At 42.9% G+C, this 27029-nt stretch overlaps 1 protein-coding gene across 1 annotated transcript; it reads left to right on the top strand.

The window, feature by feature from the left end:
* Positions 1-21098: 21098 nt before the first annotated feature.
* On the top strand, positions 21099-21891 carry LOC127308697 (peptidyl-prolyl cis-trans isomerase). The gene has a single exon (XM_051339592.2). It carries the CDS (start codon positions 21220-21222, stop codon positions 21739-21741), a length of 522 nt encoding a protein of 173 aa, XP_051195552.1. The 5' UTR covers positions 21099-21219; the 3' UTR covers positions 21742-21891.
* Positions 21892-27029: the final 5138 nt, after the last annotated feature.

Here is a 27029-nt window from a genome sequence, read left to right as displayed (position 1 = left end):
GGACGGAAAAGAAGAGACAGAGCTCGTGTCGAAGGGGTACCCGGGCCAGGCCGAAAGGAAAAAGGAGAGAAGAGAAAGTGGGCTACGGCTTGGGCTGGCCGGAAGGAAGGAAAAAAAAGAGGGGAAGGCGTGGAAGGATAGGGGTTGGGGTTTTTCTTTTAAAATTCATGTTCCTTTATTTATTCTGAAAACTAGTTTGAAGCAAGGTTTAAATTCTAAAGCAACTTTGAATTTAAACAGAGATGTGGGGGATAGAAAACAGAATAACTAAAATAATAGTTTTATCTTAGAGTTTGTTAAATGAAAATAAAAGAGTAGGTTTAATAAAACCATATGAGAGGAAAACACCAAATAGTTTTATTTAAAATAATTTTTATTTTTATAAAATCTTGTGGATGATATGATGCATGATGCCATGATGATGCACAAAAGAAAAATAACAAGCAAAATCTAATAGGGGTATTTTCTGGGTCGCTACAATCGACATCACTAACAAGGAACCTCGCTCCGAGGTTCCACATCAACCTAAGGGGGAGTTGGTTAAACTATCGAGTCTTCATGCGCTGTGTAGATCGTCGCGACACCACTAACAAGAGTTCCTGCTCCATCTTGTTCTCATCGACACCACTAACAAGAAGTTGTTGTTCCGCTGTTGATGATGCGCTTCTGCTGAGATCCTCCGGAGATCGAACCTATTAGGTTAAAGGCAAATATCGTCCAACCCACGTGGAAAACTATGACTCGGAAAAACTCAGATAAGAGAGAAGACTCAAAACTCAAAAAGATAACAGGAGAAAAATAGAGATAAGGAGAAAAATGCAGAGCTAATCAGATCTATCCAATGATGTTTTCCGAAAATAGGTTTTGACATGCTAAACTTAACAACCGTTGGCAAGGTTATCCTACAGGCTGGACTAGTGGGGTACCGTCAACCTGATGCTCTGATACCAACTTGTGAACGCCCCGGAACCGGTACCATGAGGCCCCCAACGAATCCGCCGAAATCCGCACGATATCGATTCTGAGACGCCCTCCGACACGACGTGCGCGTTGGATCACACACATAATGCCGGAGGAATTAACACGAGCGGTAACATTACAACAGGATTACAATAGAGCCCACAAGAAACATGTATTACAACAACGACTGAGACGAGTCAAGATACAAATATACAAATACAAAGATCCAAATTATACAGAAGATCAAATACATCCGAGTACGGACAAGATACAAATTGGACTAAGAGTCCTGAAGATAACCAGTGGCGTCCATAACCCTGCCCAGGCCAAGCCGGAAGGGTAACCTTGCTAACATCGTCTTCATCGTACCTATCTTCATACCTGCCCGGTTATGTCCCAATGAAGCAACAATAAGTACGGGTTCGTACTTAACAAGACTTCAAGACGTATAAGCATTCGTCAACCAGTCGTCCTTTGTACTTGAGGCACGCAGGGGACTTAGAGGATGTAAGAGGAACGTCATAGGCAATATGGTGGGGTTAAGCGACAGCGCGCAAGCACTAAAAACCTATAGAGACACTCTACAACAGTCGTCTATCAGAGAAGGTGAGAGAGCGCATAAACTAACAGTTCTATACTCTGCAAACATAACACATCCGATGTGTTCCCCCTTCGCAAAGAAGTACTTACAAAGACACTCACACGGTTGAAAAGTTTTAACCAGTTATTATTGAAGTTGTTCTATCTTACTATGCAAGTTATTAGTATTGAAACAACAGGTGTAAGTTGTCTATGGTCGAGTCATACAGCTCCAAGTCGTCCATAACCGCGGACACGGCTTATCGATAAGATGTAACCCTGTAGGGGTGCCCAAATGTGCCCACACGCACGATCAACCAACTTGCGACAGGTAGATATCACGACTCGCACTCTCCTTCACGACAACAATGTCCAGGAAGCCACCTAACCAAGTTGAACCCGAATCGAAGTCCGACCGAATCTTCGAAGCGGACCTAGCTATTTGCGACCACGACTTCCGAGGGTCAAAACACACACTGGGGCGAATGACCCGCTTCAGCACGCGATAAACGCTCGTGCCGCACCTATACGTGCATAGCAGAAATAAGGGATACAAGGCACCCAGGGGCTTCCCAAAATAAATATGTAACAAGCTGGCATGCATGCAATAACCAAAGGAAAACATACAAACTAGTTGTGGCCACTGGACAAAGCTGTAGATTCCGACAGTGGTCGAGGGGAGACCCATAGGCATACCCACGTGAGGTTAGAGCGCTCAGTCTCGGAACAGATAACAAGAACTCGGGTCCTAGGGGACATTAGTGAGTCAAAGTTCCGATGCTTTCGCAAAGGGGCTCACAGATGCCCCTGCTTACCATTTTAGTTGTTAACAATTAAGTAAAGCATGTGTATCTCCAACAACTGATATAGCATGTGATAACCTCCCAACAACCCAACATATCCCGATAACAGATCGAGATAAACAACAAAGCCTAAACACGCCTACGACTCGCAAGGCTCAAACATCAAGCAACGACTATGGGTAGAGAATGATACATATAGGATTATTATCGTAAACAAGTGGAATAGGACATGTGACTCGATAAAGAAGCGCAACCTATGTATAGCAGTTCGAGGGAGAGCAAAATGTAAAATAGGTGAAGAGAGAGGGCTCGCCTGTGAAAAGCTGCAGAAGAACTTGTCGAAGCACTCGTCGTATCTCACATCAACACTTCGTGATCCTATCCGCGAAGAAGCAAATGCTGGAACACACAACGGATGCAAGTCTTACTACTACGGAAGAAGAATCGGCATGATCATGATAAGATATGCATGACATGGCATATATGATGCGATGCACTTATCCAATTTAAGCGGAGTCGGAGCCCCAGACAAACAAATTACAGTTGAAGTTACATATCTACCGGCAAAGTTAAGTGGTTGTTAGCATGGCATATCATGGCAAGGGTGCGCTACTTCAAGATTAAACGGAGTGGGGAAAACCATAGTCGGTATCCGAAATACTCCGCATATTATGCGAGGTGAAATGCACAAACTGTCACGTCGCGACATGATGCGAGATGCAAACATGCATATGGATGTCATATTCATGTTCCTCATGTTTTTCTGATCAATTTTCATATAGAACACTTTTTCATTGGAGTTACCAATTAAAAGTTGTTAAGGAAATAGTTTTTTATTAATTAAAATAGATAAACAGGTTTATTTTAAATGGAAAAAGGACCCAGAAAACATTTTATACGGGGGGAGGACCCCGGGTTAGTTTTCACAATTTGCAGGGGGTTTTCGAAAAGATGCTTAGGAGGAGGGGCTGCGGGTTGATAAAGTAAAAGCTGCAGGGGGCTCGGTGCAAAAAGGCTAGATCCAGATCTGGGGCGGAGCTTTCTCACCGAGAGCGTTGCGAGCCGGAGAGGATGACGAGCGGAGCCCGCTGGCCACGTGGCTGCCAGCGTGGCGAAGCTTGTGCGCACGCACGAAAAGTGCTCGACGTCGTGCGCTTGCCGCACGCGTTCCCGAAGACGGCGGTGACCACCGAGGCTAGCATGGCTCGCGCAGGCGACTGGAGGCATCCCCGCAAGCGCGCGTGGACTCGGCGGATTCATCTCGTCGGCGCGGATCCGATGGTGGTGGCGCTGTCGCCGGGAGCTCGTCGGAGGGGCGTCGGCGGCGAAGGCATGCGGGGCATCTGCGGCGGAGGAGGTCGGCACCGCGGTGACGAGACGATAGAGAGGAAGAGGAAGGCCGAGAAGGGGACGAGGAGATCGAGAACATCACCGTCGACGTCTTGGAGGTCTCATCCGCGACAGGGAAGGGCCGAGGTTCACCGGAATCGGAGAAGAAGCGCGGCGACCGTGGTTGGGGAAAAACGACCGTGTCGTCGATTCGAGGCGCGCGAGGACGATTCGTTGGACGAGGATGATCAGCGAGACGAGGCGGTCCTCCTGGTGCTCTTGGTTCGCCGAGGGGCTGCCAGTAGCGGTGGTTCCATGATGAACCCGTGGCGGAGGTGGCGCTCGGTGGTCATAGAGAAGAAAGGGGAAGGGGAAAGTGGCGGCGGGAGAGGGAAGAGATGGGCTCTAGGGTTTGGGGCCTCGAGGAGAGGATAAGAAGGGAAAGGGGAGCAGGTGAGTGTGCAGTGGATGGGGAGGGAAGGACCACAGGCTCTCACGCCATGTGCGTGCTCCTCCCGTCGCTATCCAGCGAGGAAGGAAAAGAAGAGACAGAGCTCGTGTCGAAGGGGTACTCGGGCCAGGCCGAAAGGAAAAAAGAGAGAAGAGAAAGTGGGCTACGGCTTGGGCTGGCCGGAAGGAAGGAAAAAAAAGAGGGGAAGGCCTGGAAGGATAGGGGTTGGGGTTTTTCTTTTAAAATTCATGTTCCTTTATTTATTCTGAAAACTAGTTTGAAGCAAGGTTTAAATTCTAAAGCAACTTTGAATTTAAACAGAGATGTGGGGGATAGAAAACAGAATAACTAAAATAATAGTTTTATCTTAGAGTTTGTTAAATGAAAAGAAAAGATTAGGTTTAATAAAACCATATGAGAGGAAAACACCAAATAGTTTTATTTAAAATAATTTTTATTTTTATAAAATATTGTGGACGATATGATGCATGATGCCATGATGATGCACAAAAGAAAAATAACAAGCAAAATTTAATAGGGGTATTTTCTGGGTCGCTACAGCTGTATATCATGATCAAGATCATCTTTGTGTAATGCTACATGTTGTGTTTGCTGGGATCCGATGAATATTGAATACTATGGTTGAGATTGATTATATACTTGTCATATGTTATTTGTGATCTTGCATGCTCTCATTGCTAGTAGATGATTTGGCCAAGTATGTGTTTGTGACTTCAAGAGGGAGTATTTATGCTCGATAGTGGGTTCATGCCTCTAGTAAAACAACAATGCTTTGTCTAAGGATAATTCTATTGTTACTTTACACACTTTGCTTAATGCGATAATCTGTTGCTTGCAACTTAATACTGAAAGGGGTGCAGACGCTAACCGAAAGGTGGATTATTAGTCATAGATGCAGTTGGATTACGGTCTATGTATTATGTTGTAATGCCCAAATGAATCTCATAGTAATCATCTTGTCATGTATGGTCTTTATTCTGCCAATTGCCCAACTGTAATTTGTTTACCCAACATGTTATTTATCTTTATGGAGAGACACCTCTAGTGAACTGTGGACCCCGGTCCTTTCTTTTACACTAATAAAATCATCTAGTGCAAACACTTGTTCTGTTTACTTACTGCAAGCATTGTTCTCTTTAATTCCACTACAAACAAACATCTCTTTCTACACTATACGGTTAATCCTTTGTTTTCAGCAAAACCGGTGAGATTGACAACCGCACTGTACGTTGGGGCAAAGTATTTTAGTTGTGTTGTGTGCAGGTTCCACGTTGTTGGTGAAGCTGGTAGTGCGCCCTACCAAAAGTCAGCTAGCAACATCTTCAGAAGTCATTTCTTTCTCCTACTGGTCGATTCAACATTGGTTTCTTACCGAGGGAAACTTGCTACTGTGGTCATCATACCTTCCTCTTGGGGTTCCCCAACGGTCTGCTTTGCACTCATCACACATCTTCATCCCCCTCCTTCTCATCAACCTATATATGTCCAAGAACACCTTGTCATCCAGGTCTATCACTTCCTCCGCAAGCACATCTTCAACATCCTCCTCCTCAAATTTTGTCTCGTACTCAAGCTGTATCTTGAGACATGTAGCCGACCGATCTAACATGCATATTTTCCAAAAATGATTCATCGTTGACACTAAAAACACCTAAAAATACATAGATCACTTCTAGATTGCACTGACCTCATGGCATTTTTAACCTTTGGGTCATTTCATTGACCACATTGTGGTCGGCCAGCAACGCGTATTGGGTTGCCGGCTCTTCAACCAGGGTGACAGTGGTGAGATCACGAACTGGCCGGTGTTGTGCATGGTAAGCGCTGAATGCTTTCCACGATCGTCGACAACATTCTACCTTGATCGTGCGACGGCGGGCATAGCTGGTACCGAAGCGGAAGATGCCGACCTCTTTGAGTCGGCAGCCTTGGGCTCTCATGTGGGCTGTGTGGGCCCTTCGTCTCCCGTGATGCCACAACGGTTGAGTTCAGCGTTGTGTTGGCGTGTTGAGGCATGAAAACCTACCAGCGGAGGGTGATGGCGTGTAACTCACACGTTCGTTGGGAACCCCAAGAGGAAGGTATGATGCGCACAGCAGCAAGTTTTCCCTCAGAAAGAAACCAAGGTTTATCGAACCAGTAGGAGCCAAGAAGCACGTCGAAGGTTGATGGCGGCGAGATGTAGTGCGGCGCAACACCAGGGATTCCGGCGCCAACGTGGAACCTGCACAACACAACCAAAGTACTTTGCCCCAACGAAATAGTGAGGTTGTCAATCTCACCGGCTTGCTGTTACAAAGGATTAGATGTATAGTGTGGATGATGATTGTTTGCAGAGAACAGTAAAACAAGTATTGCAGTAGATTGTATTCGATGTAAAAGAATGGACCGGGGTCCACAGTTCACTAGAGGTGTCTCTCCCATAAGATAAATAGCATGTTGGGTGAACAAATTACAGTTGGGCAATTGACAAATAGAGAGGGCATGACAATGCACATACATGACATGATGAATATTGTGAGATTCAATTGGGCATTACGACAAAGTACATAGACCGCTATCCAGCATGCATCTATGCCTAAAAAGTCCACTTTCAGGTTATCATCCGAACCCCTTCCGGTATTAAGTTGCAAGCAACAGACAATTGCATTAAGTATGGTGCGTAATGTAATCAATAACTATATCCTCGAACATAGCATCAATGTTTTATCCCTAGTGGCAACAGCACATCCACAACCTTAGAACTTTCTGTCACTGTTCCAGATTTAATGGAGGCATGAACCCACTATCGAGCATAAATACTCCCTCTTGGAGTTACTAGCAAAAACTTGGCCAGAGCCTCTACTAACAACGGAGAGCATGCAAGATCATAAACAACACATAGGTAATAGATTGATAATCAACATAACATAGTATTCTCTATTCATCGGATCCCAACAAACACAACATATAGCATTACAGATAGATGATCTTGATCATGATAGGCAGCTCACAAGATCCGACAATGAAGCACATGAGGAGAAGACAATCATCTAGCTACTGCTATGGACCCATAGTCCAGGGGTGAACTACTCACTCATCAATCCGGAGGCGACCATGGCGGTGTAGAGTCCTCCGGGAGATGAATCCCCTCTCCGGCAGGGTGCCGGAGGCGATCTCCTGAATCCCCCAAGATGGGATTGGCGGCGGCGGCGTCTCAGTAAGGTTTTCCGTATCATGGCTCTCGGTACTGGGGGTTTCGCGACGAAGGCTATTTGTAGGCGGAAGGGCAACGCGGGGGCCACACGAGGGGCCCACACACTAGGTCGCGCGGCCAGGGGCTGGGCCGCGCCGCCCTGTGGTGTGGCCACCTCGTGGCCCCACTTCCTTTCCCCCTCGGTCTTCTGGAAGCTTCGTGCAAAAATAGGACCCTGGGCGTTGATTTCGTCCAATTCCGAGAATATTTCTTTACTAGGATTTCTGAAACCAAAAACAGCAGAACAAAGAATCGGCTCTTCGGCATCTCGTTAATAGGTTAGTGCCGGAAAATGCATAATAATGACATATAATGTGTATAAAACATGTGAGTATCATCATAAAAGTAGCATGGAACATAAGAAATTATAGATACGTTTGAGACGTATCAAGCATCCCCAAGCTTAGTTCCTACTCGTCCCGAGTAGGTAAACGATAACAAAGATAATTTCTTAAGTGACAATGCTACCAACATAATCTTGATCAATACTATTGTAAGCACATGTAATGAATGCAGCGATTTGAAACAATGGTAAATGACATGAGTAAACAATTGAATCATAAAGCAAAGACTTTTCATGAATAGTACTTAAAGACAAGCATCAATAAGTCTTGCATAAGAGTTAACTCATAAAGCAATAATTCAAAGTAAAGGTATTGAAGCAACACAAAGGAAGATGAAGTTTCAGCGGTTGCTTTCAACTTGTAACATGTATATCTCATGGATATTGTCAATGTAAAGTAATATAACAAGTGCAATATGCAAGTATGTAGGAATCAATGCACAGTTCACACAAGTGTTTGCTTCTTGAGGTGGAGAGAAATAGGTGAACTGACTCAACTTAAAAGTAAAAGAATGGCCCTTCGCAGAGGGAAGCATTGATTGCTATATTTGTGCTAGAGCTTTGGTTTTGAAAACAAGAAACAATTTTGTCAACGGTAGTAATAAAGCATATGTGTTATGTAAATTATATCTTACAAGTTGCAAGCCTCATGCATAGTATACTAATAGTGCCCGCACCTTGTCCTAATTAGCTTGGACTACCGGATCATCGCAATACACATGTTTTAACCAAGTGTCACAAAGGGGTACCTCTATGCCGCCTGTACAAAGGTCTAAGGAGAAAGCTCGCATTGGATTTGTCGCTATTGGTTATTCTCAACTTAGACATCCATACCGGGACAACATAGACAACAGATAATGGACTCCTCTTTTATGCATAAGCATGTAGCAACAATTATTTTTCTCATATGAGATTGAGGATATATGTCCAAAACTGAAACTTCCACCATGGATCATGGCTTTAGTTAGCGGCCCAATGTTCTTCTCTAACAATATGCATGCTCTAACCATAAGGTGGTAGATCGCTCTTACTTCAGACAAGACGAACATGCATAGCAACTCACATGATATTCAACAAAGAGTAGTTGATGGCGTCCCCAGGAACATGGTTATCGCACAACAAGCAACTTAATAAGAGATAAAGTGCATAAGTACATATTCAGTACCACAATAGTTTTTAAGCTATTTGTCCCATGAGCTATATATTGTAAAGGTAAAGAATGGAAATTTTAAAGGTAGCACTCAAGCAATTTACTTTGGAATGGCGGAGAAATACCATGTGGTGGGTAGGTATGGTGGACACAAATGGCATAGTGGTTGGCTCAAGGATTTTGGATGCATGAGAAGTATTCCCTCTCGATACAAGGTTTAGGCTAGCAAGGTTATTTGAAACAAACACAAGGATGAACCGGTACAACAAAACTCACATAAAAGACATATTGTAAACATTATAAGATTCTACACCGTCTTCCTTGTTGTTCAAACTCAATACTAGAAATTATCTAGACCTTAGAGAAACCAAACATGCAAATCAGATTTTAGCATGCTCTATGTATTTCTTCATTAATAGGTGCAAAGTATATGATGCAAGAGCTTAAACATGAGCACAACAATTGCCAAGTATCACATTATTCAAGATATTATACCAATTACCACATATATCATTTTCCGATTCCAACCATATAACAATTTAACGAAGAAGATTCAACCTTCGCCATGAATACTATGAGTAAAGCCTAAGGACATATTTGTCCATATGCAACAGCGAAGCGTGTCTCTCTCCCACACAATGAATGCTAGGATCCAACTTTATTCAAACAAAACAAAAACAAAAACAAACAGACGCTCCAAGTAAAGTACATAAGATGTGACGGAATAAAAATATAGTTTCACTAGAGGAACCTGATAATGTTGTCGATGAAGAAGGGGATGCCTTGGGCATCCCCAAGCTTAGACGCTTAAGTCTTCTTGATGTATGCAGGGGTGAACCACCGGGGCATCCCCAAGCTTAGAGCTTTCACTCTCCTTGATCATAGTGTATATCATCCTCCTCTCTTGATCCTTGAAAACTTCCTCCACACCAAACTCGAAACAAACTCATTAGAGGGTTAGTGCATAATCAAAAACTCACATGTTCAGAGGTGACACGATCATTCTTTATACTTCTGGACATTGCACAAAGCTACTGAAAGTCAATGGAACAAAGAAATCCATCTATCATAGCAAAACAGGCAATGCAAAATAAAAGGCAGAATCTGTCAAAACAGAACAGTTCGTAAAGACGAATTTTTAACAGGCACCAGACTTGCTCAGATGAGAAAACTTAAAACTAATGAAAGTTGCGTACATATCTGGGGATCACGCACGTAAATTTGCATAATTTTCTGAGTTACCTACAGAGAATTTTACCCAGATTCGTGACAGCAAAGAAAACTGTTTCTGCGCAGTAATCCAAATCTAGTATCTTACTTCTATTAGAGACTTTACTTGGCACAACAATGCAATAAAACTAAGATAAGGAGAGGTTGCTACAGTAGTAAACAACTTCCAAGACTCAAATATAAAACAAAAGTACTGTAGTAAAAACATGGGTTGTCTCCCATAAGCGCTTTTCTTTAACGCCTTTCAGCTAGGCGCAGAAAGTGTGTATCAAGTATTATCAAGAGATGAAGCATCAACATCATAATTTGTTCTAATAATAGAATCAAAAGGTAACTTCATTCTCTTTCTAGGGAAGTGTTCCATACCTTTCTTGAGAGGAAATTGATATTTAATATTACCTTCCTTCATATCAATGGTAGCACCAACAGTTCGAAGAAAAGGTCTTCCCAATATAATGGGACAAGATGCATTGCATTCAATATCCAAGACAACAAAATCAACGGGAACAAGGTTATTGTTAACCATAATACGAACATTATCAACTTTCCCCAAAGGTTTCTTTGTAGAGTTATCAGCAAGATTAACATCCAAATAACAATTTTTCAATGGTGGCAAGTCAAGCATATTATAAATTTTCTTAGGCATAACAGAAATACTTGCACCAAGATCACATAAAGCATTACAATCAAAGTTATTGACCTTCATCTTAATGATGGGCTCCCAACCATCCTCTAGCTTCCTAGGAATAGAAGCTTCGCGATTTAGTTTCTCTTCTCTAGCTTTTATGAGAGCATTTGTAATATGTTTCGTGAAAGCCAAATTTATAGTACTAGCATTAGGACTCTTAGCAAGTTTTTGTAAGAACTTTATAACTTCAGAGATATGACAATCATCAAAATCCAAACCATTATGATCTAAAGCAATGGGATCATTGTTCCCAATGTTGGAAAAAATTTCAGCAGTTTTATCACAGGCAGTTTCAGGCAGTTTTTCGCGCTTTGCATTAGAAGTGGAAACATTGCTAACACCAATTCTTTTATTATTATTAGTAGGAGGTGCAGCAAATTGTGTAGCATTAGCATTACTAGTGGTGGTAATAGTCCAAACTTTAGCTATATTATTCTCTTTAGCTAGTTTTTCATTTTCTTCTCTTTCCCACCTAGCATGCAGTTCAGCCATTAATCTTATATTCTCATTAATTCTAACTTGATGGCATTTGCTGTAGTAACAATTTTGTTTTCATTATCCCTATTAGGCATAACTTTCAATTTCAAAAGATCAACATCAGCAGCAAGACTATCAACTTTAGAAGCAAGTATATCAATTTTCCCAAGCTTTTCTTCAACAGATTTGTTAAAAGCAGTTTGTGTACTAATAAATTCTTTAAGCATGGCTTCAAGTCCAGGGGGTGTGTTCCTATTATTGTTGTAAGAATTCCCATAAGAATTACCATAGCCGTTGCCATTATTATAAGGATATGACCTATAGTTGTTACTAGAATTGTTCCGGTAAGCATTGTTGTTGAAATTATTATTTTTAATGTAGTTTACATCAACATGTTCTTCTTGTGCAACCAATGAAGCTAATGGAACATTATTAGGATCAATATTTGTCCTATCATTCACAAGCATAGACATAATAGCATCAATCTTATCACTCAAGGAAGAGGTTTCTTCGGTAATTTACCTTCTTACCTTGTGGAGCTCTTTCCGTGTGCCATTCAGAGTAATTAATCATCATATTATCAAGAAGCTTTGTTGCTTCACCAAGAGTGATGGACATAAAGGTACCTCCAGCAACTGAATCCAATAGGTTCCGCGAAGAAAAATTCAGTCCTGCATAAAAGGTTTGGATGATCATCCAAGTAGTCAGTCCATGGGTTGGGCAATTTTTAACCATAGATTTCATTCTTTCCCATGCTTGTGCAACATGCTCAGTATCCAATTGTTTAAAATTCATTATGCTACTCCTCAAAGATATAATTTTAGCAGGGGGATAATATCTACCAATAAAAGCATCCTTGCATTTAGTCCATGAATCAATACTATTCTTAGGCAAAGATAGCAACCAATCTTTAGCTCTTCCTCTTAATGAGAAAGGGAACAATTTTAATTTTATTATGTCACCATCTACATCTTTATATTTTTGCATCTCACAAAGTTCAACAAAATTATTGAGATGGGCAGCAGCATCATCAGAACTAACACCAGAAAATTGCTCTCGCATAACAAGATTCAGTAAAGCAGGTTTAATTTCAAAGAATTCCGCTGTGGTAGCGGGTGGAGCAATAGGTGTGCATAAGAAATCATTATTATTTGTGGTTGTGAAGTCACACAACTTAGTATTCTCAGCAGTATTCATTTTAGCAATAGTAAATAAAGTAAACTAGATAAAGTAAATGCAAGTAACTAATTTTTTTTGTGTTTTTGATATAGCGAACAAGATAGTAAATAAAGTAAAACTAGCAACTAATTTTTTTGTGTTTTGATTTAGTGCAGCAAACAAAGTAGTAAATAAAATAAAGCAAGACAAAAACAAAGTAAAGAGATTGGGATGTGGAGACTCCCCTTGCAGCGTGTCTTGATCTCCCCGGCAACGGCGCCAGAAAAAGAGCTTGATGGCGTGTAACTCACACGTTCATTGGGAACCCCAAGAGGAAGGTATGATGCGCACAGCAGCAAGTTTTCCCTCAGAAAGAAACCAAGGTTTATCGAACCAGTAGGAGCCAAGAAGCACGTTGAAGGTTGATGGCGGCGAGATGTAGTGCGGCGCAACACCAGGGATTCCGGCGCCAACATGGAACCTGCACAACACAACCAAAGTACTTTGCCCCAACGAAATAGTGAGGTTGTCAATCTCACCGGCTTGCTGTTACAAAGGATTAGATGTATAGTGTGGATGATGATTGTTTGCAGAGAACAGTAAAACAAGTATTGCAGTAGATTGTATTCGATGTAAAAGAATGGACCGGGGTCCACAGTTCACTAGAGGTGTCTCTCCCATAAGATAAATAGCATGTTGGGTGAACAAATTACAGTTGGGCAATTGACAAATAGAGAGGGCATGACAATGCACATACATGACATGATGAATATTGTGAGATTCAATTGGGCATTACGACAAAGTACATAGACCGCTATCCAGCATGCATCTATGCCTAAAAAGTCCACTTTCAGGTTATCATCCGAACCCCTTCCGGTATTAAGTTGCAAGCAACAGACAATTGCATTAAGTATGATGCGTAATGTAATCAATAACTATATCCTCGAACATAGCATCAATGTTTTATCCCTAGTGGCAACAGCACATCCACAACCTTAGAACTTTCTGTCACTGTCCCAGATTTAATGGAGGCATGAACCCACTATCGAGCATAAATACTCCCTCTTGGAGTTACTAGCAAAAACTTGGCCAGAGCCTCTACTAACAACGGAGAGCATGCAAGATCATAAACAACACATAGGTAATAGATTGATAATCAACATAACATAGTATTCTCTATTCATCGGATCCCAACAAACACAACATATAGCATTACAGATAGATGATCTTGATCATGATAGGCAGCTCACAAGATCCGACAATGAAGCACATGAGGAGAAGACAACCATCTAGCTACTGCTATGGACCCATAGTCCAGGGGTGAACTACTCACTCATCAATCCGGAGGCGACCATGGCGGTGTAGAGTCCTCCGGGAGATGAATCCCCTCTCCGGCAGGGTGCCGGAGGCGATCTCCTGAATCCCCCGAGATGGGATTGGCGGCGGCGGCGTCTCAGTAAGGTTTTCCGTATCGTGGCTCTTGGTACTGGGGGTTTCGCGACGAAGGCTATTTGTAGGCGGAAGGGCAACGCGGGGGCCACACGAGGGGCCCACACACTAGGTCGGCGCGGCCAGGGGCTGGGCAGCGCCGCCCTGTGGTGTGGCCACCTCGTGGCCCCACTTCCTTTCCCCCTCGGTCTTCTGGAAGCTTCGTGCAAAAATAGGACCCTGGGCGTTGATTTCATCCAATTCCGAGAATATTTCTTTACTAGGATTTATGAAACCAAAAACAGCAGAAAACAACAACTGGCTCTTCGGCATCTCGTTAATAGGTTAGTGCCGGAAAATGCATAATAACGACATATAATGTGTATAAAACATGTGAGTATCATCATAAAAGTAGCATGGAACATAAGAAATTATAGATACGTTTGAGACGTATCAGAGGGGCGATCCAGGGATTTTTGTGGAGGTGGCAACGCTCGATTGCAATGGGAACTGGGTGGTGGTGATCGTGGGAGGTCCAACAGGGATGGGCAGGGTCTGGGAGTGACCGGAGACGTCGTCCATGGCCGGTTTCGGTCGGCGGCAGGGACGGTCCTGCACGGGTGGGGGTTATGAAACGATAAATTGACGGCCGTGTCGCGTGTTGGGTTGTATTTTGTTTGGCAACAACCACTAGGTGATGTATATTTGCATCACCAACCACAAATTTTAGGGCTTGCGAAAAAATTCGTACCATTTTTTTGGGTTTACACCAGCTGTTAGAGCTCGTTTTTTTGCTCCAAAGTGCCCTAGCTATATGACATGTTTTTTTAGTTAGATCATCTGTTGTGGACGGAGGGACGCTAGTGGGTGAATATTGTCATTGGTGCCACTAGCAGACGGGTCCTGGAGAGAAAAGAGGAGGACACAAGCGCGTTGTTCGTGCCAACACATTACCAAAACAACTTTAGATCGTGAATAGGTCGTTGCGAACATGTCGAGCCGTTGGGCTAGGTTTTAGTGCCCAACTATCCACTTGCACTAAAACAAACAAGCCCAATCACTTTAGATCAAACTTGGAAAACGGGCCAACTCGGCCTGGTAGAGGCCCATCCTAGTGTGGCGTGTTACTGGCATGACCCCACACACCAAGGCCCGTTAAGTTGCGGGTCGACACGGGGTCCTAGCCTCAAGGCTCAGGCACATCCTCAAGCTCTATCAGGCCAGTAAAAAACCTTTAGTGATCTGTGGTTAAGTAGAGGACACGGTATTTTTGAGAATATTACTCGATTTACTGACGTGCTTCGTAGGCCAACAACATGCCCTCATGGGCTTCCATCTAACGGGTCATGCCGGGCTGGCACGCGTTGTGGTGAACCAGCATACCACTGCATGTTGTAGTATACAAGTCGTTGATATGATCTTCATGAAGGGACTTCTTCACAAATATCACATCCCTCAGAGTGGTACAACAGAAACATTGTAGGTCATAACACTCGAGATTATATTACAACCATGGTCTTAACAAGTTGGTATTCTCACAGGTCCGATGAGAACACCCTAAGATACTACTGTAGTATTATTACAAACCAACATAAATATTAAACTGAGCTCAACAACTTATTTAGGTAAGCTACTATGATGCTCGACTCTATGATAACTAGGGTAAGACACTACTCCTCTGCCTCATTGTTGTCAAGTCCGTAGACTATCCCATAGTCCACGCCTTCCACTCCTCCGGACAGATCAGATTCCTCGTAGACCAGCTCGTAATCTCCTTCCGGTGCTCCGTTGGTGGCCTCCACTTCATTGTCACAGTCTAGCAAGGGTGTCGAAAGAAAGTGAGTACAGGGTTACTCAGCAAGTTCAAAAGAGAAAATGTGTTTGATGCACTAGCTACGACCATTGATCCGAAAATCTTAGGTGAATGTATGTTTCAGAAACATTTCTTCAAAAGATTGATTTTATTCTGAAAACTATGCCCGCCAGTCTTCACAGGTTAAACGGAACTTCATGGAGTTCCTTTCCTGCCACGTTCGTAGTTCCCTTCCCGGAACAGGGAGTGACAACCACAATTTGATACACTCTGCAGAGGTGCGTTAGTTTTCCCATAAGAGAACTTATCCTTGATACCAACCGAGAAGCGTTTCTCGTCCACACTTCCTTGGTGTGGGGCCAGGTGTAAGATCCAAGCCAATCACTGCCTTCTCCATGACCCTGCATACTCACCCTTTTTTCCATCTGTACACCCCCGGTAGACATCTCCCGATCATACGGCTTTACCCCCGGTGTACTATGGACAATCCCTCATAGACGATAGAGCCTCTCATCCACACGGATGGGGATTTTAAAGGATTTCCCAACCTACTGCAATGTTATCCCCAACACCCAGTCAGGCCCTATCAAGTCGGTTGATATGCAAGAGGGAAAAGATACAGCTAACTTCCCCAGAGCCATTATAGAACTCATGGTTAACGCGAATTGTACGGCGCTAGAATCACTAGACGGCATTGGTGATTAGTCCTAGATTAATAGAACCCTTGCAATGGAACCTCCACCATATCAACTCATACCATGGTTCCACTGCCCACCACATAGTCATATTCATAATTGGAAAAGTAACATTTAATTTTCAATGCAGGAATGATAAGTAAAGTACTTTTGCCGGTAAACTGATATAAAATAAACAAGCTGACATGAGCAAGGGTGAACTTGCCTGGTGACTGCGAGATAATGCAGTTCGATGTGTTGGATGGAACCTGGACCTCGGGTTCTGTAAAGAAGCATCATTGTCCGGTAAAGACAATATTATAAGATCCAAATGATGCATGTATGGGTGCATTATTTCATGTTCAATCCCTTACCCTGACATGATTATTAAGATTTAGGGTTGAGTTAAGTATTTGTGCCTTTGGCAGTAATTTATGAGTTCTTTAAATAATTTAACATTGTTTTCCTTTTCTAACAAGAGAAGTATTAAAAAGTAATTGATATTTTCCTTTGTAAAATATTGATTTCAAATAAAGAATTTGAAAAATAGGGTTTTCCCTGTTTTGGGAAATATCAAGGAATTTTGAAATATTAAGATACTTCCCTTTTTGGAAAATCTTAATCTTTAAAAGAAATGACTTGGAATAATAGAATTCCTTTTGAAAACATTTGAATAACAAATGTTTGAATTCATTTGGAATTTTACTTGATTTTTAAATCCAAGGAAAATTGCAAATTTAAAATTCAAAGTTCATATTTAAATTCAAATTTTTTAAAATTCGAACTTTTGTGGTAAATTCTATTTCTTATTTTATTATTGTTAAGAATAATTTCTTATTCATTAAACCTATTCTCCTAGATTTTTCGAGGTATTTTCATATTTTAGTATTTGGTAGAATTCACAAGTTATTTTAAAAATAGAAAAGACAAAAATACCCCTCTGGCCCAATTGGGCCAGCCCACTAAAGTGGCCCAACTAGACAGCCCATCTGGGCCTTCCATAACGGCGCGGTGGCACCGAACCGTGTCGGCCCACCCCCACTCTCTCTCACTCGTCTCTCTCGCGAACCCTAACCCTACCGTGGCGATTTCGTGGCGACGTCGCCGCCACCACGGCCGCCGCCTTGGTCTGGCCAACTCTGGCCGAACTAGGGCACGCCGTGGTGCTTAATCGATGAAGCGCGCGATGATGCATCTGCTCGTCCGCGTAGATTCGACTACTTCGTCCTCGACAGCTCGTGCGCGTGCGCGACACTCGTAGACGTCGATGGATCCGTGGCGATCTCCGTTGATCTGCTCCTCCTCGCCACCCCTGGGTGTTCGCCTCCTTCTCTGGTTGCGTGCGTGGCCTGGCACGGCTTGGCCGCGGTCTGGCACCTCCGTGGTTGGTCGTGCCACCGTGCCGCCATTGCTACTGCCCCGTTCTTCACCAGGTAACCCTCCTATGCTTCGGCTACCTCTTCTACTCTCTCTACTTCTTCTCGATCTGTGCCTACTGCCCCTTTGCGTATGTTGCTGCTGTGCTACCATGCTGCCATGCTTGCTGTTGTGTTTCTATTCTTGCTGTGCTGCTGTGCTTGCTCTTCTTGCTGTGCTCTACGCCTAAGCCTCCTGATGCTCTACTCTAGCCTGTTCATGCTTACTGGTGCTTGGATTATGTCTGTACAATTCTTGTTGATGCACTGGTCTCATGCTATCCTATCTATCCATGCCTTGATGCTATTCCTATGCTTACTGGCTCACTGTGCTAGGCCTATTTTATTTGTTCATGTTCTTGTGCTGTGCAATTGCTTACTGGTCCTTGCTCATAGGCTTACTGGACTTGTTCCTATGCTTACTGGTCCTTGTTATTGACCTAGGTTAGCAATACTGACACTTGTGGTGTCAGTGATGCTCACCTATGCCCTGTGTATGCTTCAGTTGATCCAATTCTTGGATCACTGCATGTCTGTGATGCTCTGTTATGCCTAGGCTTGATCTAATTGATCCATTTGATCAATTAAATGCTAGTGGCAAGTTACTGTTGTGACTTATGCTTGCTCATGATGCTCAAGTATCCGTGTGTGTGCTGCTGTTGCTGTCCACAACTCGTTGGACATAATCCAATAGCTAGGATGCAATGGTGCATGCTGCTGTTGCCTCTTAGTGATGTTATTTCATTATTCATGCATGGATTGTTATATATTCATGCCTGAATGGATTAATTATAGATGAACTGCCTATGCAGTGTTGATTATTTACCTTGTTGTGCATGATTTGATATTTCCATGATCAATTTGGAAATAAATAGAGTCTGAATCCATTTCTGGATGATGATGACTTATAATCTTGGTTAATGGATGGATTTGTGTTTGATGTGACCTCAGTAGCATTGCTACTGCTTGGTTGCTCACACAATTGGCTAGATCTTGTTGGCTACTCATCTCTGCTTGCATAATACGAAATCATACATGATATGAATGCTATTATGCTTGCATGTGAAGAAAAATAGGGTTTAACTGATGGTTTAATGACTAGGATCTTACTAGGTTGTCTTTTGGTAGCTTCTATTACCTGTAAATCCTCTACTGGTGCTATCTGTGCATGTATGCTTGCTTGTGTGCACATTTGTGCATCTATCCTTGCTTATTTGCACAAGAATAGTGTCTAGATGGGTTTTGGGCTCTAGCTGCTCCCTTTACTGCCAGTGATCCTTGGTCAACACCAAGTGATGATCAACCCATAAGCATCTGCTCATTCCATGACATGTGTCATGCAAAATTTATAGATTGGATCCAGTGGATCCTCTCCAGGTATTTGGTATACCTTGTTCCAGCTCCTAGATGGTTAAGCTCAACTGTTGTTGAGCAGTTGCTGGATGATCTTGGTACTTGCATTGCTCCTCCTAGCTTCTGATGATATTGGTTAAGTTCCCATCTTCCTACTGGTTTTGGTTGCTGGATTTTTGGATGGATAAATGATTTTAGTGGTTGCCGTTGATGTTCTTGAGCAAGAACAAAGATGAACTGTCACTGTTCCTTGCTGGTTGCTTGTGAATGGTGATCTGGTCGACTTGTGTCTTGTTTCTAGGGTTTCTACCCTTTTATACCTGTTGTGATTCTTCTCTGGCTGTGACACACAAGCCTGGCATGGCTTGGTGACTAGGCTGTGCCTTGGTGTGCTGTTGTATGCACAGCAGCTCCATGACCTGTGTGATCCTTTTGGTGAAACTTGAGCCCCTGTGTGTGGCTCAGTGTTGGTCTTCCTGTGTATATCTTGTTTCTGTCCAGGATTTGGACATGGACAAGTGTCCTTGACACTTGGTTTTCTAATCCCCTATCTAGTTTCTTCATATTTAACCCCCTGTCTAGTGTTCTTCTCTTATTTGCAGGTTTCAAGTTGGAAATGGTCAAGAAGCAATTCTTCCAAGACACTTAGTGTAGGTTTTAGTATAGGATCAATTTATGTAATCTTCTTTTTATTTTGTTTATTATTCATCTAATTCTTGTAATTATAAATATTGTAAAGACATTGTATGTGTGTGTATGATCAATAAAGCTCAAATTTTCCTTATGAGCTCATTTGTAATTGTATCATTTACTTATGAATTATTTGTATATGTATAATGTAATTTGGAGATATAAAGTGATTTGAATTATGATGTGTTTTTGAATTATGAATTCATAATTCAATTCTATATTGTTTATAAATTACTCCTTTTGTTTGAAATTCAAATATGAATTGCCAATTCAAATCAACTCCCAAATTCACAAGTTACAAAAGAGATTATGTCGAAATTCTTAACCTCACATTGCCTAACCCTAATTGCAACGAGAGAGAACCTCGATCCCTCTTAGGTTTATATGCAATAAGGCGTGAAAATTTCCCTCGTTTTGCGATGAAATGCACATCCAATTCTAAATCTACCCTTCGATGTTCCTATGTTCTGGGTTATTACACGCATGCTCCATGGCGTGACACACGCACAACCCCGAAGCTTCACATGCCGGGCCAGACCTGTACTAGGCTTTTTCATACGTTTCGGGCCAGCCCGCTAAAAGCACGACCCATTGGCAAATTTGGTTTAGATCGGTAGATTAGGCCATTGGAGATGGCGAATCCTATCTGCCGACCAGGTCGGTGGGTACCAGCCACCGCACACCCCTAGGGGATATGGGTCTGGCCCATTTGGGTTTTTTTTTTGTTTTTCGTTTTGACCTGCCTTTTTGTGTTTCTTTATTGTTTTTTTACTTTATTTTTTATGTTTTATGTTTAACTTTTAATTTTATAATTTAATTTTGATTTTACGAAATATGAATATGATCAGGTTTTTAAAATATTTGAATTTATTTTTTATATTTGAAAACTGTTCAAAATTTGAAATTCGTTCAAATTTAGAAATTTGTTTAATTTTTTGAAATCCGTTTAAATTTCGAAATCTGTTCAAAATCTGAAATTTGTTCGCTTTTCAAATTTGTTCAAATTTTTAAAAATGTCTAGGATTTAAAATTATTAATATTTTGAAAATTGTTCAAATTTTGAATTTGTTCAGATTTGAAAACGTTCAACTTTTTTTTAAGAAACCTCAAAAATTATTTTTGGTTTACCAAAAAAAGTTAAGATTTAAAAATGCAAAAACAAAACAAAAGAAATAAAAGATGTATCTGGTGGCTTGTTTCCGCCGACCAGGTCGGCAGAAAGCATCTTCCACTGGAGATGCTCACCCAACCGTGAGTCCGTCACCATAACCAAGACTCCCCCAGCAGCCCCACACGCCTATTTAATCTCTCTAATCTTATCTCGTCTCTCTCGCAAGATAGGAGCACTACATACCACAGACCCAAAAATCAAGCTCTACTTCGCACTTTTCTCCTCCGATTCCGGCGAGGTAGCGTAGCGAGATGGCGGCGACGAACCCGAAGGTGTTCTTCGATGTGACCGTGGGCGCCCAGCCGGCGGGCCGCGTGGTGATGGAGCTGTTCGCGAAGGAGGTCCCGAGGACCGCGGAGAACTTCCGCGCGCTGTGCACCGGCGAGAAGGGCGTGGGCAAGATGGGCAAGCCGCTGCACTACAAGGGCAGCAAGTTCCACCGCGTCATCCCGGGCTTCATGTGCCAGGGCGGCGACTTCACCGCCGGGAACGGCACGGGCGGCGAGTCCATCTACGGCGCCAAGTTCGCGGACGAGAACTTCGTGCACACGCACTCGGGCCCCGGCATCCTCTCCATGGCCAACTCCGGGCCCGGCACCAACGGCTCCCAGTTCTTCCTCTGCACCGACGCCTGCGACTGGCTCGACGGCAAGCACGTCGTCTTCGGCAAGGTCGTGGAGGGCATGGACGTCGTCCAGGCCATCGAGAAGGTCGGCTCCCGCAGCGGCGCCACCTCCAAGCCCGTCGTCGTCGCCGACTGCGGCCAGCTCTAGATCTCGTGGTGCTGTTGGATCTGTGGTATCCGGCCGGCGCGCGTGGCCGTTGCTGTATCTTTCTTTCTTTCCCTGTTGTTGTTACCTTAGCGTTTGCCTGTGTTTGAGTTGTGCGAGCGAATAATCGAGGGAGCTGCGCTCAGTTTGTGAGATCGGGCGAGTACTCAAACATGTTCTTCAGATTGGCAACCAAGAATAATTAAGAACCGACGATATTTTTTTTAGAAAAATGGTGCGTGCGTGCGAGCATCTGAGATCGAGATCTGGATAATACTCTACTGGTCATGCGTGGATCTGAGACGTGTCGCAAAATTAAGATGTCGTAGCTCCAATCCAAGTATACACAGCAGTACTGTATATATTCTTTAGACTTCAGGGATACGCCCGAGCACTTCATGGATAGGGGGCATCCCGCATCCCTTCACGCTTGCAGGGATCGCATCTCAAAAAGCCCAAATATTTGACAATTCAACTCTGACCTTGAGGCTGGCCATAGTGGGTAGTATCATATACTAGTATCATGTATATGATACTTTTTTATAATACTAGATCCATAATGCATAGTATCATAGACTACGTAGTAGTATCATAGTTTTGCTATATTAATTGATTTGTAGAATCCCAATACAAATTTGTGTACTATGATAATGCATAGTATCATAGACTAGTATCATAGTACAAGATTTATTTGATACTAACTTTTCTCGTGATGTGCGCTATGATACCTATGATACTCTAATCTCCTCTCTCATCCATAATTACCTGTCACATCAGCATTTTTGGTGGGGCTAGAATACATGATACTAGCTATGATACTAGCACTATGGCTAGCCTGAGAAAAAGTTGGGTCGTAGCTATATTTTCTCCACTTTGCATATATTCCAAGAACATAAGTGGCTAAGTTATAGTTGGATGCGTATATATTCGGATACACCAATTAATTTTAGTTTTGAGCATGCCATTTGGAACTGGGTGCCCTTGGGCTTTAGCAACACTATAAGTGGTCCAGAACAAAGGTTCCCTTCCCACAACAATGAAGTAGGGCGATATCTACAATCATACAACTCGTTTAGATTTTAAAACAGGAACCAAAATGCAGTTCTTATTCAAGCAACACAAACAGTAAATGCATCACTACATTCATCAAAGGGATCTGCCCAGAGTCTTCTATGGATGTCATTACTCCGAATCAGTCTACTAATCCTTTCAGGTATTGACATAGGTTTATTTATATGAGGATTTGTTCTCAACTGCACCAAGTAAAACTGATCTGCTGGAGCCACATTTATTTTTCATTGTGATTTGGGTGAGTACTGTCTAACTTCAAGATTACTTCTTTTGTACCACCGCATAGATAGACATGAATATTAAAATTTACCATCATAAAGAACAAAACTGAAAGCTTTATTGGATGTGATCAGCAGTTCCATGTTAAGTGTATAACTTGTTCTCTGTATGATCAGGAGGAGGGTGATTCAAGCTGTAAAAAAATGAACAGAGGAATCGAGGTCCTACAGAGGATTGCAGAAAGCCAGCATTTTGCTATATAGAGCATGTTGTTACCTCAATCTTCTACAGTCTTGGTCATTGTTTCTGAATGCACTGATCTTTCGCTTGTTCCAAGACACTATGGTACGACTGTAAAGATACTTCCAATAGTCATTGTTGGTAATTTAGTTGAACTATACATTTGGTATTTCATTTACATATGCCAACTGCAAATTGCTAAAAATTCTCGAACTGTCGTACCAATGTTAAGTTGAAACTGGAAGATGCTTGTACTGCCCCTGTTTGTAGTCTGTATTTAAGTTGTACATCTTATTTTTCATATATCGTGGCTACCACTAAGGGTGTGTTCGGTTCCGCACCTAGCACCCATTCTTGTGTTCGGTTGGGTAGAAGGAATGGAACCAAGTTGTTCCTCGGAATGGAATATACTGCAAAGATGCGGAACGAACCCATTCCACCGATTCGGCAGAATCTCGAGGAACGAGACGTTAATCATCAGTTCACAGCGGCGGCCAGCTCACGCGCGCGGCGGCGAGGCACGCCCAACGGCGGCCAGCGCACGTGCGGCGGCGGCCAGCATGCGCGCGGCGGCGAGGAACGCCCGACGACGGCCAGGCACGCGCGCGACAGTGATGAGGCTCGGCGGCCAGCACGCGCTGCGGCGAGGAAAGCCCGTCGGCGGCCAGCTCACCCGGCGGAGCGGCACATGCGCGTGGCGGCGAGGCACGCCCGGTGGCGGCCAGCGCACACGCGGGGCGGCAAGCATGCGGCGGCGGCGAGGAACGCCCGACGCCGATCAGGCACACGCGCGGCAGCGATGAGGCTCGGCGGCCAGCACGCGCTGCGGCGAGGCACGCCGGCGGCAGCCAGCTCATCTGGCGGAGCGGCACAAGCGGGCGGCGGCGAGGCACGTCCGACGGCTGCCAGCGCACGCGGCGGCGGCAGAGCACACGCGAGCGGCGGGGGCTTTGCTATTTGATAATTTTGGTTTGCACAAAAAAATTATGTTTAGGTCTGTGTTAATTTTGATTTGGACAAAAAAATCATGTTTAGGCCATGATTATGGCTATTCCGTTCCGTCCCAGTTCCTCCAACCGAAGACAATATGGAACCATTCCGTTCCTCGTTCCTTTCCGAACCGAACACAGGGTCGGAACCGTCCCGTGACCTCGGGACGGAACCATTCCGTTCCATTCCTTCGCGTTCTGGAACCGAACACACCCTAAGCGAAGGAAAATCTTAGCTCCACATCTTATCATCAGAGGCACAGCTCTGCTTCAGCTCCATGGGAACCATGGTCTATCTATGAAGACATCAGGAACATGAGTATTGAACAAACAAACATCTCACATATTAAACTGCTATTTGAACTCCATTCGCTAAATGATTAACGTCACCATTTGAGAACCCTCCTTCAGGGGATGTGGCTTAAGCATTCAGGACAAATTTTCACGGTACTGAACTCTTATTCCAGAATATCAACAATCTCATTCGGCAAGAAATCATCGGGTCCTACAGAGTAATGGATAAAAGAGATGTTTATTATGGAACACAATTACCCTTTTATGTCCCTGAAGGTAAGCACAATTGTTTTAACTTTTGCAACACTTCCAGATCATTAGAGATGACTTATGCAGCATGCGAAAAGGCACGGAATCGAAAATATTTACGACCTTAAAGGGCTGTTGTGACAATGCAGGCCATACACACAGCTCAGTTTGCATAACTGAATTACAAAATAAATGTATGGGGATTAATAAGCTATGTACATACATTAGTAAGATTCATGATTAACGATGCAGTACTTCCGTAAAAAAAATTGTAAGTTACCTGGTGCATATAACTCCGAAATTATTTTCGTTCTGTTTTCTCAAACAGTCACACGATGGTTGCTTTGGAGAAATAATGCTAATCTTTTCCTTCGATAGGTTTTCTGCAAGTTATCAGCAACCGTTGGTGTGAGATGAATAAAAACAAGCTGATATTTCAGGCAACATGTGCAAACCAAGTAACATCATGCTCATGAAAGCATAAAAAAGGAGAGCTGACAGCAAATAGAAACTAATCGCATGTCTACTGCTTGCCTTGGTTAAAGCAATTCACAAAATTGTCAGCAAGCACCGTGCAAAACATAGTTCAGACAAGGCAAATTAACCATGCTACTATCTAAGTCTACAAGGTGTGCAATCACTTCAATGAAAAAGTGTATAAAATGGGAATCACAAGTCTTTTCTTGTAAAGCAAAATCTGGACCACTCTCCTCGCTAAAAAAATTCTTCTGATATACTATTTAGATTCTCTAATACAGTTTTCTCATGTTCAAGTACAATACTCCCCCCAACACGACTCATACACGTGAGCACACACAAAACTATCATATAGTGTGGAAAATTCTCAATCGCTATCGAGAAAAAATGTTACTATTACTTATTAGTGCTCTTAGTACTTCATTCTACACTAAATATAGGTCGTTTTAGAGATTGACAGGGTCTCCAAAGTATTACTTTACCTATTTGCTAACGACCGCCAAACACGAAGGATATGCTACTAAGAAACAACTTTACACTCAACGACAACGGCCTCTGCCGCCTGTGTGATGCCAGTGTAGTAGAAACCAGGGACCATCTTTTTTGGAGCTGCAATTTCACTAGGCAATGTTGGCAATCCATCAACATCACACTTGAAGCCAATCTTGATCTCCCACAGATGATTGCCACGGCCAAGTGCAACTTTGAAAGGCCTTTCTTTTTTGAAGTTTTTGCTACTGCCGCCTGGAAGCAAAGGAATGCTCTCATTTTTGATAATCTAGTGTCACAGCATGGTCCTTTTCATTTAAAAGAGACCTCTTCCTTCTTTCTTACAGAATGAAGGATGTTTGGAAATCCCCTCTTATAGCACATATTGGGCTATAATTTATTGGGCTAGAAGTGCTGTAATTTATTGGGCTATGTCTGGGCTAGGCCCTTATGTACATTCCCTCTTTCCCTCACTCCTTGCACATATTTCATCTCTTTAATAAAAAAGTTTACTGATGAGGTCTCCTCTACAGGTTTCAGCTTTAAAAAAATCATGGGCATTATAAAAAAAACATTGCAGTCATGGTATCTTTTTAACTCGGGACTGGGTACAAATGTAGGACTTTACGCGCTTTAAAAAAATTGGGGCTTTGCGCTACCATCAATGTAGGGCTAGCACTAATGGTCAGAAATTCAGAATAGCCATTTCATTTTCTCTGTAGGCTTCGGGAGTTTGCCACTTTCATCAACGTGTAGACCTCCTCTAGTGACTGTACGCTCGTACAAATCCCTCATTTTTGAAAGGACACACTGTGACACTGACTGATCCTGGCCGTCAACACAATCAAGGATTCAAGGTAATACGATATATTAATACTCTGCAATGCTATGATCACCAAGATAAGTTAGCTCTCCACATTAACAACTATAACTCAATTCCACAAAAACAGTTTGACATACCAGATATTCTTGCACACCACGTTCATAGAGCTTTTCAATATCACCAGAAGATCCATGACTTCAACAACAGACAGGAGAAAGGTTTTAGTGCAGATAACATAAATATTTCAGGAAAGCACTTCAGAGAAAGAATCGCAAACCCAGAGCCCCCCAATGAAACCTCATCCTCCCAATCGTACCACATCTTCGGTGTGAGGAAAGTGCTTGTGCATCCCCTACCTTGCGGCATGGGCCATATCAATATTCTTTGATTTTCTCAAGAAAAAAGAACTAAAACAAAGTGTAGGTGCCACCACAAAGCTC

Source organism: Lolium perenne, chromosome 6 (assembly GCF_019359855.2).
Source record: "Lolium perenne isolate Kyuss_39 chromosome 6, Kyuss_2.0, whole genome shotgun sequence".
NCBI lineage: Eukaryota > Viridiplantae > Streptophyta > Magnoliopsida > Poales > Poaceae > Lolium > Lolium perenne.
The sequence above is the reverse complement of the archived record's forward strand: the minus strand, read 5'-3'. Positions and strand labels throughout refer to the sequence as shown.

Bases quoted from the DNA above. Each gene is read 5' to 3' on its own strand.
- LOC127308697 (XM_051339592.2), top strand. From the start codon at position 21,220: ATGGCGGCGACGAACCCGAAGGTGTTCTTCGATGTGACCGTGGGCGCC.